Source organism: Lagopus muta, chromosome 1 (assembly GCF_023343835.1).
Source record: "Lagopus muta isolate bLagMut1 chromosome 1, bLagMut1 primary, whole genome shotgun sequence".
Lineage (NCBI taxonomy): Eukaryota > Metazoa > Chordata > Aves > Galliformes > Phasianidae > Lagopus > Lagopus muta.
In genome coordinates this window covers 118,847,444-118,861,007 of record NC_064433.1, presented here as the reverse complement: position 1 = coordinate 118,861,007, position 13,564 = coordinate 118,847,444, and the positions used below count along the sequence as shown (strand labels likewise).

General features: G+C 39.8%; 1 protein-coding gene across 3 annotated transcripts in view; it reads right to left on the bottom strand.

Moving 5' to 3' along the window:
* SH3KBP1 (SH3 domain containing kinase binding protein 1) overlaps nucleotides 1-13,564 on the bottom strand; it is a 220,043-nt gene that overhangs the window by 99,634 nt on the left and 106,845 nt on the right. For all 3 annotated transcript variants that reach the window (XM_048932215.1, XM_048932205.1, XM_048932195.1), the window contains one exon: nucleotides 8,958-9,064. In XM_048932215.1, coding sequence (XP_048788172.1) covers nucleotides 8,958-9,064 — 107 coding nt within the window. The remainder of the gene's footprint in view (nucleotides 1-8,957; nucleotides 9,065-13,564) is intronic.

The window sequence follows — 13,564 nt, the reverse complement described above, 5'->3', positions numbered from 1 at the left end:
ATCAGAAGCTGAAGATCAACAAAATCTATTCTGCTTAGAGAGAAGCAGAACACAAAAAGCAAAGAAACAATCCTCCCTTATTTCCTAAATTCTGAAGGAAGATCTTGAGCTTGAAAAACACAAGTAAATCTACATTAAAAGGAAATTTATAGAAGATTTCCACGCAGTGAAATAAATTTAACATATTCAAAGCCAATGGGAAAAGATATTTTGTAAACAAGACCTCAGTTGAACATGGCTCTTACAGTACCACTTGATGCCTTGTTCTGAGACTGCTTCAGGAACAGTCATATCCATGAGATGCTGCCCAGTCCTTGGAGTTCTGCTAATGCACAGCTTGAATCTGTTCAACAACACTGGTGCAAAAGGGAAGAACTGAAAACTGCACAAATTGTTGTATGGTGGGATTCATTCAGTCTCTGAGCTATTTATTTTACAACATCAAAACGTTCCATGGGTTTTGTTTTGCTGTTGTTCTGTTTGATTGACTGTTTAACCTAATTTTCTAGGTAGGAAACTCAGGGACAGAGAAACTGTCAGAATGTACAGAATGACCCTATACAGAACCACAGGTATTTGCACCCTCAGACCCACAGGAGTGTTGCCCATCACATAAACGTCATGAACAAGAAATAGTCATACAAGTCCTTGCGAGCTACCTGCTGGGAGACGATCAGAAAAAAAAAAAATACCTTTCCACACAATGTCTCAGAAAAGCAATCAAGAGACTTGAAACTTCAGCTTTCACTCCCAGCTGCTTTCTTGTGGTATTATACAGTTCTGAAATTGTGGCACAGACTGTCTCTTGTCACTATTAAAGAGTTCCCCTTTCAACTCTGCAGCTGTCAAAATATGTTAACTGTAGGGACAGTCCAGCTCAATCCCCAGTATTCACCTTGTTCTTGGAAGTGGGTCAAACTATTTTATGACATTTCAAAGAAAAAAACACTCACCAACCTTGCCCCAAAAGGAGCACCTGATCTGTAAAAATTGAGTCTGCATTTTTTATAATTTCAAATGAGTTTTTAAATAGGATTTTATCATGTAATATATAGCAACATTAACTGAAAGTCAAATAATAAGCTGTATATTACAGAACATCTCAGTTAAAGACTTATTTGTGAGTTTAACTCCATGTATTACACTTTGCCAAAAGGCTCCCTTCTCTGCAAGATGAGGCGATGAGGTACTGCCATACATAGCAGTACAATGACAGAAAAATTCCAAATGAAAGCAGTCTCAGCACTGTTGAATGACATTCCAAATGTCCCTACTTCAATGCTGCAGGTTAATTGTCTAGCATCCTTCAGAAATCTAAGGGTGAAAGTCAACTGGAATTCAGCTATCTGCATTTAATGAGACAATTAGTTAACAGTTGTATTTTGGCACAACTGTAATTAGTCATAACTAATCAAGTATGAAAAGTACAACAAATAAAAAGCTATCAATCACTCGCTATATGTGAACATAAACAATAAAGAAAATCATAGAAACATAGACTGGCTTAGGATGGAAGGGATCTTGAAGATCATCTGTCTCAAACCCCCTGCCATGGGCAGGGTTGCCAACCACCAAATCAGGCTGCCCAAGATCCCATTCAACCTCCTCTGAATGCCTTCAGGGATGGGGCACCCACGTTCCCTCTGAAGCCTATACAAGTTCCTCATCATCCTCTGAGTAAGAAATTTCTTCCTAACATCTAACGTAAATCTACCCTGTTTCAGTTTAAAGTCACTCTCCCTTGTCCTATCACTATCTATCTGTGCAAAAATTCAGTCCCTGTCCTGCTTGTAAGCTCCTTTCAAGTAACAGAAGGCCACAAGTAGGTCTCCTTGGAGTCCTCTCTTCTCCAAGCTAAACAAGCCCAGCTCCCCCACCTTTTCTTCACATCTGTGTTCCAGCTCTCTGATCATCCTTGTGGCCCTCCTCTGGATCCACTCCAACAGCTCTGCATCCTTCTTCTGCTGGGGGCCCCAGGCCTGGACACAGTACTCCTGGTCAGGCCTTACAAGAGCAGAGTAGAGGGGAACAATCACCTCCATCTCCCTGCTGCCACCCCTCTTCTGATGCAGCCCAGGGTACTGTTGGCCTTTGGGCTGCAAATGCACACTGCTAATTCGCCATTCACTCTTACTGCCACTCTCTTACTGATGCAGTATGCTTACTGATGCACCATGTTCTGTTTGCAGCAGTCCTGGGAGCTGTGCTCCTGAGGGGCTGCTTCTGTAAGTGCAGGGTATGATGCCACTGCTCCTGGCCCTGTCCCTGCTGCATCAGAGCCGCTGCCATGCAGAAGGCTGTGACGCCCAGTAGCTCCCTGCTGACAGGAATTTGGTTGCCCCTCTGAGGCAATTCCTTGCTTCAATGCAGAATGTGACACACCAGAGCTGTCCACCTGCAGAGAAGGATTGTTAGGGGTGGTTTTACTCCACCCCAATGCTTCTGCCATTAGTTTCAAATGTATTTTTTATTTAAATCTGTTCATTAATGTCTCATGGGTATCAGTCTCCGTAGTAATGGGAAGCTCTAGTTTAACCAGAAACATTTTTATCTACTGTCATGAATGTTTGATCTTATTATAATTAATTTCTGTTTACTAGAATAAATTAGAAGAAACTGTGAACATACAGCCTTCAAGGATATATATCTGGTGACATTATAAACCCCAAAGCAAAATTCACACTGTTTTTTTTTTTTTAGCAATTCAAATTCTCTCAGAAAATAATAAAAAGAATTGTCCAAATCAATTTTTAAATGTATACGTAAGCCTAGATTCTCAAAACTTGCACTTCCTTTTGCTTCACTCCACTGTAGAGCCCCAAACCATTTCTACCACATTGGGAACTTATGATACCAATAGTATCTACCACTACCACAGACATAAAAGCGCTTTAAAAAAGTTTCTTATTTAACCTGTTGGCCCCAGGAAGAATGACATGCAGCAGCCTTAGATGCCACTACACCGCAGGTTCTTCATAGCTCCTTGAAACAAATTTGGAAGAAAGGAAGCCGTACTCATGGTTAGAATGCCACCAAGCACTATTAGTGCAAGCCATCCTCACTGGAGGCTGGGTAAACTTGGGCAATGGTGGAGCCAGCTGAGAAGGTGGCTTGCATTCCCTTCTGCCAGCCCTCTTCTCAAGCAGTAACCTTTAAGAGGAAAAAGGGAGAAAGCTAGATCTGAGCACCTTACACCGCTAGGGAATCTCAGCTCCAAAAACTGCGTATATTAACAGCTAAGATTTTTCTCATTCCTTTTTAACAAGTGTCTGAGCAGAACTCTTCTCTTCAAATATGAACCCAGATTAACACACCACAACAGGAAACAGATTTTCTTTGCAAGAGGGAAGCTCTAATGGGTTGTCAACTGTAAGTGACATTTTAAACACATCTTTTGCTAAATAACAGCATAAAGATACATAGACACACTATTTCGATCTAAACAGTATTTGTTCTAATTTGCCAAAACTCAGTTAGGAATATAATTATTTCCAACTAAACCGAAATCCATAGCAATCTGAAAAGACCGTGTCCATTTAAAAGCAATTAATTCAACTGATACCATTTTCTGAGGGAAACACCACAGCATGATTTGGGCACTTGAAAAAAAATCTTCAGACATTTTTGTAACTCAGGAAGCTCTTACCTATCTATCTATCTATTTATTTATTTTTTAAATGTCTCTCACATCACGTAATGTATTTATCATTTGAAATAAGCTCTGGCTGACAATTTAAGAACACTGTGAATGACATTCCAATGCAACGATCCTTTATACAGCATATCTATAAGCAGAAGGGTAAACAATAAAATGAATATACTGGCTGGTGCAACTTTTTACATGAAAAAAGAAGTAACAACAAGGCATTCAACATCAACTGCTCATTATGAACCACAAAGGAAAATAAAGATCATATAATTATACATTCGGAGGTAATTAGAATCTTTTCTCTAAATTCCTTTATTTTCCCTCTTCCACTTGTTGATCTAGTTCTACCTAAAAGAGCCAATGTCCTGAGTTGCATGAACGTGACAGATGATGCCTAAAGCACTGCACCACACCAAATCAAACCCAATGTCTGAGAGCGCTGTCCAGACGCTCCTTGAACTCCGGCACTCGGGGCCGTGCCCACAGCCCTGGGCAGCCTGTTTGAACCCCCAGCTGCCCTCCCCTGACGCAGCTCCACGCCGTTCCCTCGGGCCCTGTCGCTGTCACACAGAGCAGAGCTCAGCGCTGCCCCTCTGCTCCCTGTGAGGAGCTGCAGCCGCCGTCAGGCCGCCCTTCAGCTCCTCTGCTCTGGGCTGAGCAAACACAGGGGCCTCAGCTGCTCCTCACAAGTGTATTTTCTTTAACTTCAGAATGAGCAAATTGTCCATGTTTTTTTTCAATAGCAGCAACTCAAGGCACAGTTATCTGTTTAAGACTGCCAAGTCTGTAATCAGTAACCCAAAATTGTGCCTGCCCTTAACTACAAGCATGCACACACAGGGAGAGAAAAGTTTCACTTCCTTGTTTCTACAGCCTTCAACACAAATATTTGCAGTCTGATCTGGTTTTAAAGAAATGTTATTTACAGCTAGGTTGTTCAAATTTCTAAGAATACTGGAGATTGCACTTCATAAGAGAAATCTAGCATCTCACACAGATTATTTAACCACATGAATAATTATTCAGAAATAATTCTAGGTTGGATATGATGAAGTGGTTTTTATTCCACTACTTTACTCTTGAAAGACGTACACTTAAAACTTCTAAGTAGGGCAACTGAAGGAAGATGCTTGTGTGGCCATGTGAGGTCAAACGCACTTTAAATTGCATAATGAAAACAGCTCATGTGCTACCAGGAAGCTCATTATAACATCAGGTTTATATTATCTTCAGATACACTCTTAAGTATCTTACAGTCTCAAGACTCTACATTACAATCCTGCTCACAGGCAGAATAAGGTTAGTTAGTGACACAGTGCCTGGTTCCAGGAGAGCAATGTGCAGGGCTGGTGTGTGCAGCTGGGTTCAAGGGAAAACAGTGAACACCAAGCTTCACATTCAGATGTGCCAATTTACTTTCTCATCAGAAAATACTCAATGTCTTGAAGACTGCAGTAGAATTGATATTCTTTTAGAACTGATTTCCAAAATGGCAGAAGCAGGAAGAACAAAACTAATTACATACCCTTCACAAGAAAATATTGACTTATCAGCTGCTGAGAAAAAAAAATCTTACAAATAAACATTGCAAGCTTAAACTCACTTGTTATCAGATGCTTGAGCAGACTAAGCTTTCACATCTCTTTAAAGCTAAGTGAATTAGGACTAAATAAGCATTGTGGTGCAGACCCCTAGGCATTCTGTGATCTCAGAGTATGCATCCACTATGTTTTTGCCTTTGTGCAAGTGCAGTGAGCTGGGACATTCAGGCACTCCCTGACCTTGTTCCCTGAATGACCTGAGAGGCATCAGGACCGTACCATCTGGGAGTACTGGAACTGTATGGTTGAGTGGAAGTTTCAGGGTTGCCTCACTTGGATTGCAGCCAGAATGGAAAGTTTTCTGACTCAGTTGCCTCACAGTCCTACAAATAATGGTCTTAAGCAAAGAGCCCTTTCAGCTCTCAGGATGGCAGCAGGCTATGATCCTTGATCTTACATGCACTGGAACCATTATCTGGCATCTAGAGATTCACTGCTGACAGACATCAACGAAGCAGAGCCCTCTTTGGTGCACACCCTGATCATCCACTAAGAGCTGGCAAGAGGGAAGGGTGAGTAGTTCACTGGTGTGGGGGTAAGCCCTGAAGTTTAGAAATTGAATTTAGAAACATCCTTCCAATACTCTTTAGTAAGTCACACGTGAAATCTGCCACTCTTGAGCCTTCAAGTAAGTCACTGTATTTGATTGTAGGAAATCCCATTGGATTTCTGTGTTAAATTGGCTGATTAAGCGCCACTGGGAATCATACAATTTGGTCTCCTGATTTATCATAAAAAAATAATAAATAATAAATCCTAAATTCCTGCTAAGCCAGAATTGACTGAAAATCTGTATGTACAAATTGGCATTGTTGGCAGAATGGCAAAGAGTATCATTGATTACTTACAGAGGCATGGTATGAAACTGAACCCCAGCTTCCAAGAAGAATGAACCCGGAATGACTGGTGTGATAGGAAAGAGGCAGAGAAGCAGCTGGATGCTGCAAGTGGTTCTACAGAGATAGGGAGATATTTGCAAAATGCTAGGTTTCTATCTAGATGTTAACAAAACTTAAAAGAAGCAAGACCAAAAAATGGAAATAGAAGATAGGAACACAATTGAGTCATCATTATCTTTAAAGTTTAACAGCTACAAGAACAGTCACAAAAACAAAGGGAAGAATTGCAAGACCTCAAGTAAGACTGCATAGTGGTCAGAAGGCATTAGATCTGCTCTTTCATGCAAAAGTTTATCAGTAAACAAGTAATAATACCCTATATTTTTATATATATATGTGTGTGCATGATATATATATATATATTTATAAATAAATATATATATTTACTTCTACTTTGTCCTTAAGTACTACTGGAAAAGACTTTTTCATAAATACAAGAGCAAAAATGTTAACACAACCAGAAGCTGTGAAGCTGAATGTGTGATTCTGATGGCAGAGTTAAAATTATTAGTGTAAACAGAGCAAGTGTTGTGTGTTAAGCTGCTAAAATTAATTTCTGGCTCCTGGATGAGAATCACATACAGGCTACTTGCTTTGCAACCGTAAATTGTCAAGAAAAATATTTCTGGTTTAGATGTTTCAAACCACAGTACCTGTTCCTTTTGTTAAAACACTGAACCCAACCCTGGTAAAAATAGAGAGGTACAGTGTGTACATTTTGCACAGTCCCTGTACTGCCTAATTCGGAATTATTAATGCATCAACATTCAGTTTCTGTTGCAGCACAGGGTGGTTTTTCTAAAGTTACAGCAAATTCGGAAAAATAACACATTTTCTCTTTCATCCCCAGCTGTTCGTGCTGCACATGAAGAGATTTATCAGATGCTGCAGAGAATCACGAAGGATGGAGATTATTGATGATGGGAAGTCCTGCTTGGATGGTCTTCTACAACAACAGAAGCACTAAACACAATGCTGTATCTCATTGTGATTTTACTGCTTTTGGTTATATTTTGTTTGTTGTTAACTATTGCTTTACATATCAAGGTCTGGAGAATGGCTGGACAAGCTGTGCTGCTGAAAGGACTTCCTTAAGTGTTCTACATCCCCTACATTTTCAATTTATGTAATTGGTCATGTAAAAATAAAGAAATAAGCACTGTCCATTTATTTATAGGCACAAAGACAAAAGGTGACCACACCATCACTCTGATGGAAGGAAAGGCTGACTTTACTCATGGCGTGGCCTGTGGTGGTGCAGAACACCTGCCATCTCCAGCCAAGCCTCAACAGTGTTTTTGCCTTTGTGTAAGTGCAGTGAGCTGGGACGCTCAGGCACTCCCTGTTATACCTGAAATTCCTGCTCCTTGAATCGCGGCCTGATCAGAGAGGAGCCAACACTGTACAATCTGGGAGTACTGGAACTGTATGGCTGGGAGAAATTTCCAGGATTGCCTCAGTTGGATTGTGGCCTGAAGGAAGTTTTCTGACTAACATCAGTTATATCGCAGTCCTATAAATAATGTTACTAATCAAAGAGCCCCTTGAGCTCTTAGATTGGCAGCAGCCTGTGATCCTTGATCTGGCTGGGACACGTTTCAGGGTAGGCATTTTGAGATTCACTTTTGACTGACACCAATGAAAAAGAGCCCTCTATGGGGCAGATCCCAATTGTCCACTGAGAGCTGGTAAATGGAAAGTGGGAGTAGGTCAGTAGGGGGAAGAAAATCCTCAAAGAAGTAGCTGAGTTGAAAAATGTCCTCTCCAACACTCTACAAAATAAGCCTCATGTGAACCTTGCCATTCTCAAATATTTAACTAAGTCATTGTATTTGATTGTAGTGAATTCCATTGGATTACTGTGTTAAATTGGCCGATAATTAAGTGCTGATTAGGAGCCACTAAGAATCATACAATCTAATCTTGTGATTTATTGTAGAAGTATTAATAAATCCTAAATTGCTGCTAAACCAGAGTTGACGAAAAATCTATTCACGGTGATTTTGAATCCAATCTACTTAAGGGTTTCATATCAGCATTTTTTTGGTTCTTGTACTATTATTCAGGTCAACAACATATTTTTAAAATCTCTACTGAAACAAAAAAGGGAGAACGAACAGCATTCCTTGATCCAGCAATAAAATTAGCCCAAGCACAGCAACTTTCTGAATCTCTGTCCAAACATTCACAATTTGTTCCCGGTATCTCTTAGAGCTATTCATTCATTTTCCACATCCACTTTCACTCAGAGTAAGTACATCTTGATTCTCTAAAGAATTTGTATTGTTGTTATTATTTTTTGAGCTGATTGCACAAAACTGCAATTGTTGAAATTTGCAGGCAAAGATGACAAAAGATGAATGCCATGGTTGAACTCCAGAGGGCTTCAAGTACGTTTGTAATACATGTTTAACTCAGTAAAGGTACTTTTTCTCAGTGGCCAGCTTACTAAAACTGAGAAGAGCTTTTTCTGCAATCTCCTTGTTTGTCAAATGTAGAAACTCAATAGCCCTGTGGCACAATGTTTGAGCTTTTTCCCTGCATTGAACTGAGAAGCAAGAGCTGATTGAGAAAAATCAGCAGAATTGCTATAGTGAAAAAGAAAACCTTACAAAATCCGTAAGCAAACAACCACATCCCTTCACCCCAAATAGTAACCTGAAACAGATACATAAGTGTTTCAAAGAAGAAAAACATCTGGTTTAAATTAGGTCTTTAAAACATACTACAAGATCATAAAAGCTTAGCACACATAAGATATGCTAGAACTGCATTTGTATATATATATTTCTTTTAAAATCTTCTTACCTCTCCCACAACTTCAATAATGTCACCAACTTTTAATTCCAGTTCATCCTCATTTTGAGGCAGATAACTGAAAGCCACCTGACATCTTCTTCGTCTGTTCCTCTCTCCTAGCGAAAATAAAGGAAATGAGAAAATCATGAGAAAATGAAAGCAAAATTTCCATATCAAATACAAGCCATGCAAATTGATTCAAGATGAAAATAATCATTATTATATGCAACATTATCAAAATAGCAAAATATTTTCAGCATTTGCAATACTTAAGTCTATTAATCTAGAATTAATTTGTCAAAAGATGGTGGAGGAAAGGTTTCTGAGATTATTTATTTCAACTATTTTTATAATCTGAATCAATTAATGCCTCATCTGAGTGAAAACAAATTGTAGTAACTTTTTTTTTCCTTTCTGTGATATTACTGAACAGTCAAAATTTAACCAACAAATTGTAATTCCTCAGTGACAAAATGAGAATATCCAGAGGATCTTTTCAGGTGCATTTGCTAAAATTGAGATTCTTAGCTAATGCTCTATACAAATGGTGCAAGCAACTCCAGAAACTGAATGGGTAGGGGAGAGGCTGCAAAACTTTGTGTGGCTTTTGTTCTTACAGAAACACAGTCTCAGCAAATTGCTTCGTCTTGTATCTTTAGTTTTCCATTATTCCCTCACAGGTGTACACGTATCCGATGAACGTTTAAAAAAAAAAAAAACATATTCCTTTTTGTACATATATATACATGTGTATGCATGTATATGTATTTATGTGCACATTTTTAAACTGCACATTCGTGAATTAATAGTCACAGAATCATAAAATTACTTGGATCGGAAGGGACCTCAAAGATCATCTAGGTTCAATTCCCCTGCTGTGGACAGGGTTGCCAACCATATTAGATTGCCCAGAAACCCATCAAGTCTGGCCTTGAACATCTCCAGGGATGGGGCATCCACAGCTTCCCTGGCCAGCCTGTGCCAATGCCTCATCACCCTCTGAGTAAAGAAAACACAAGGAAAGCTCATCCCAAAGCTCTCTTTCCCCCTGAAGAAGGGTTAGTGTGGTCAAGGTTGGTCAATATTGATAGTCAACCAGCCACTGGAAATGACAGTATCATCCAGATTTCTCTCCAGATTAGATATCCAGGCTCCTGTGAGAAACTGGTATGCATCTTTGGATGGAAGGCTGCAAACAGGCTTGAATTCATACTCCAAATAAGCGCTGAGAACCTTAATTTGACCCTTTTGCCATCACAGTTTGAAGACATAAATGAAAAGATCGGTTTCATAATACTGTTTGCCAAATCCACTGGCATACACTTAAGTTATAGTTGTATGACTTGTAGCAAAGTGGAGACAAACTGGAAAGAGTTCAACATACAATCATGAAGATACTTAAGGGACAGGAGCATCTTTTCTATGAGGAGAAGCTGTGAAGCTGGGACTCTTCAGCCTGGAGAAGAGGAGACTCTGTGGGACCTAATGAATGTGTATAAATACTTCAAGGGAGGGTTCACAGATGATGGATCCAGGCTTTTTTCAGTGATGCCCAGAGCAAGGACAGAGGCAATGGGCATAAACTGAACACAGGAGGTTCCCTCTGAACACCAGGCAGCATTTCTGAGATGTGCAGGTGATAAAGCACCAGCACAGGCTGCCCAGAGGCTGTGCACTCTCCTCTTTGGAGCTCTCCAAGAGCTGCCATGCTGTGGGCCTTTGACTAAGTGCACTATGACAGTAGTTTTCACAGCCTCTGGATTTCTGGAAGAGTGGCAAGTTTTGAATGATAAAATTAAACACCGAATCATAGAATCCTTAGAGTCGGAAGGGACATTTAGAAGTCATCTAGTCCAACTCCCAGTAATAACAGCATAATGCAATATAACCCAACTTGCTCAAATTGGCTTTTTTTCTCCACCTACAGAAGGACTGATCATTCTTCACCATCTAAACTAAAATGGACCTATATCGACAACTTTACACAGCCACACTCAGAATAACATAAATAAAATAAATAGCTTCCATATCAAGTACTTCTTTTGTTGCGCAAAAGTAAGAAGGCAGCTACTTTTCCTGAAGATAACATTCCCACTTTGATTTCTAACGTCAAGCAAGGACCGTTGCCTGATGTGATAGATGTCAGTTGGCGTACTATTTAATAATCAATACTGTGTCACTCTTGGAGAATACTTTTGAGCTCACTAAGAGCAAGTAATAAACAGTTCTGGAAGTTAATAACAGAACTGCATGAATCCTTCACCTTCCCATCCCGTAATTTTTTTTATTACCGCTACAGAGAATCTTGAGAAAGTCTGCACTTATCTGTTAGCCTCCTGCTGTCTCTCTGCTCTCCCATTCTTCCTGAATATCTTTCTTTAAAGAAACAGCTAAGTTGAAAGTAGCACACCAACAAAAGGCTTAAGTACCAACCAGCTTCTGTCTTTGGTCTAAAGCAAGACACAACACATCCAGTAGCGAATACCTTCAGGTTTAAGGAGAAGTTGCTGTTGGGGACCCCATGCCTGCTAATATTTGGGCACTGCAGTTCTTGAACAGTGCAGGAAATGGATGAAGAATCTCTACAGCAAAGAGTCATCTATTTTTATTTACACTAAAGAAACACCAGTAAGGGTATGACTTTCCTAAGAAAACAGACCTGATAGGAAAAGAGAGAAGACTAAAGAAACAGTGGAAATATAAAAAATGTTAGCAAAGAAGAACTCCCTTTTTGCAAATATACTATTCTCAGCCCAGCACCACAGATTTTTTTATTTTTTTTCTTAACTAGCACAAAGGCTCCAAAGGCAGCATGCTGAGGAAGCACAAAGGACCAACAGGGACAGCTAATAAGCAGCTTAGACTGAAAAACTGAAGTCTCAGTCTTCTCTTGGCATTTTCCCTTCTGCTAACATTGCACTTATTGCAGAGTATGTTACAGTTTAGTATAAACTGTTAATCATCATCTGAGATCTAAATGATGCGCTATAACTTTGAAGTGTAAGAAATGTGATGAACATAAATTGATTTTAAACCATATCGGGCAGTAAATCTGCAATGAAGATTGTAGATATTTTCCAATCTTACTTACGGTTTTTTTTTTTCCTGACTTTTAAATTAATGAAGATTTTTACATCTTTCTCCACGTTAGAGCATAAACTGACTTATTTGGTAGTGAAAAATTACTGACTGGTGAGAAGGCAGGTAATAAATCTCATGCTTTAAAAATCAGGAAAGGTTGTTGCAAAGTCATCAAGGGCTTTTAGAAACTTTAAAAGAAATAATAATAATAAAAAAAAGCTCAGTAAAATTTTACTGGAGAAGTATAACAATTTGTAGTAAGTAACCTGCTGCAGGCAAACACCACACTGTGCTCTTCCCGCTGGTTGCAGTTCTAGACTTTTTAATTTCCTAACTGTAGCTCCACATCAAAAGTGTTTGGAAAGCAAAATGTCTATGAGTTGCAGTTGGGAGCTGTTTGGAACAAGCAGCCATACAGAAATAACATCTGTCTCCCTGTTGACAAATGTCGGCTTTCATTTACACAGTTATAATAAACCTTTTAGAAAAAAACATGCACATGCCTAATTTGTGCAGTCTGTTCTTAAAATACATTATGCAGCTACAGAAGAACTTGCTGCAGAGCATACTGCATCTGAAGCTATGACACCAAGAACCCGACTGCTGCAATGCAGGTTGGGCTTTGCTCTGCTCCTTCTACAGACTGCGTTGACCTGGCGTTGTGTAGGTCTTACCAAGGGAGGAAAAAAATGCACCTTGGATACACTGCAAAAGCTACAGTTGTGATTGTCTACCTTGTGTGCAGGTGCTAATTGTCAGCTCCTGGTCACCCTACTTGTGGTTACTGTCGCTGTGTCCTGAGCAGTGACCAGCCTCTCTAATTATTCCCCAGAGAGTTTCACTCTGAGCAAAACCTGCTAGCTTAGAAGTGTAAGCACTAGACGTAAAGTAGCTCCATTTTTTCTTTATTCTAAGATTCGCATAGCTGTCCCTGAGTTGGATGTCTCAATGTGAGCCCATCACTCTGGAGCAGAGAGAACCTAATACCTCCAGAGGGCAGTTAGCGTCACTGTAAAACAGATGACAAAAACATATCAGATGAACTCTCTGGAAAGGCCTTTTTCTACTGGTGTGGTGAGACGAGGCTTCAGCTTGACCTTTAAAATGTCTAAAGCTAGGCCAAATGGAAAAAAGAATGAACACATGTTTAAAAACTTTGAAGAAACAAATCTAGTGATGTTTTCAAAGTGATGTTTGATCCCGTTATAAAAACAGCGTGGTTGTCTCTAGTAGCAGGATACTGGGTCTTGATTTAAAAGAGCCTCCTCCAGTTGAGTGCATGCAGCAGTGGGACCCAGAGAGCCTGCTGCTTACTGATGCCAATGCCTTTGTGCCTGTGCTGTTAGTGTCAGTGAAGACCACATGGTGACTGTCAGTAGCTGGTCCATCAACTGCACAAATCCTGTTTATTCTATGACAAGAGAACAAGTTCAGCAACCTGTTCTGTGATGCTACCACAAGAAGCAAAAAACTACAGAAAAAAAAAACCAGAACACACCCATGGAGCAAACATCTGTATCTCTCCTTGACAAAAT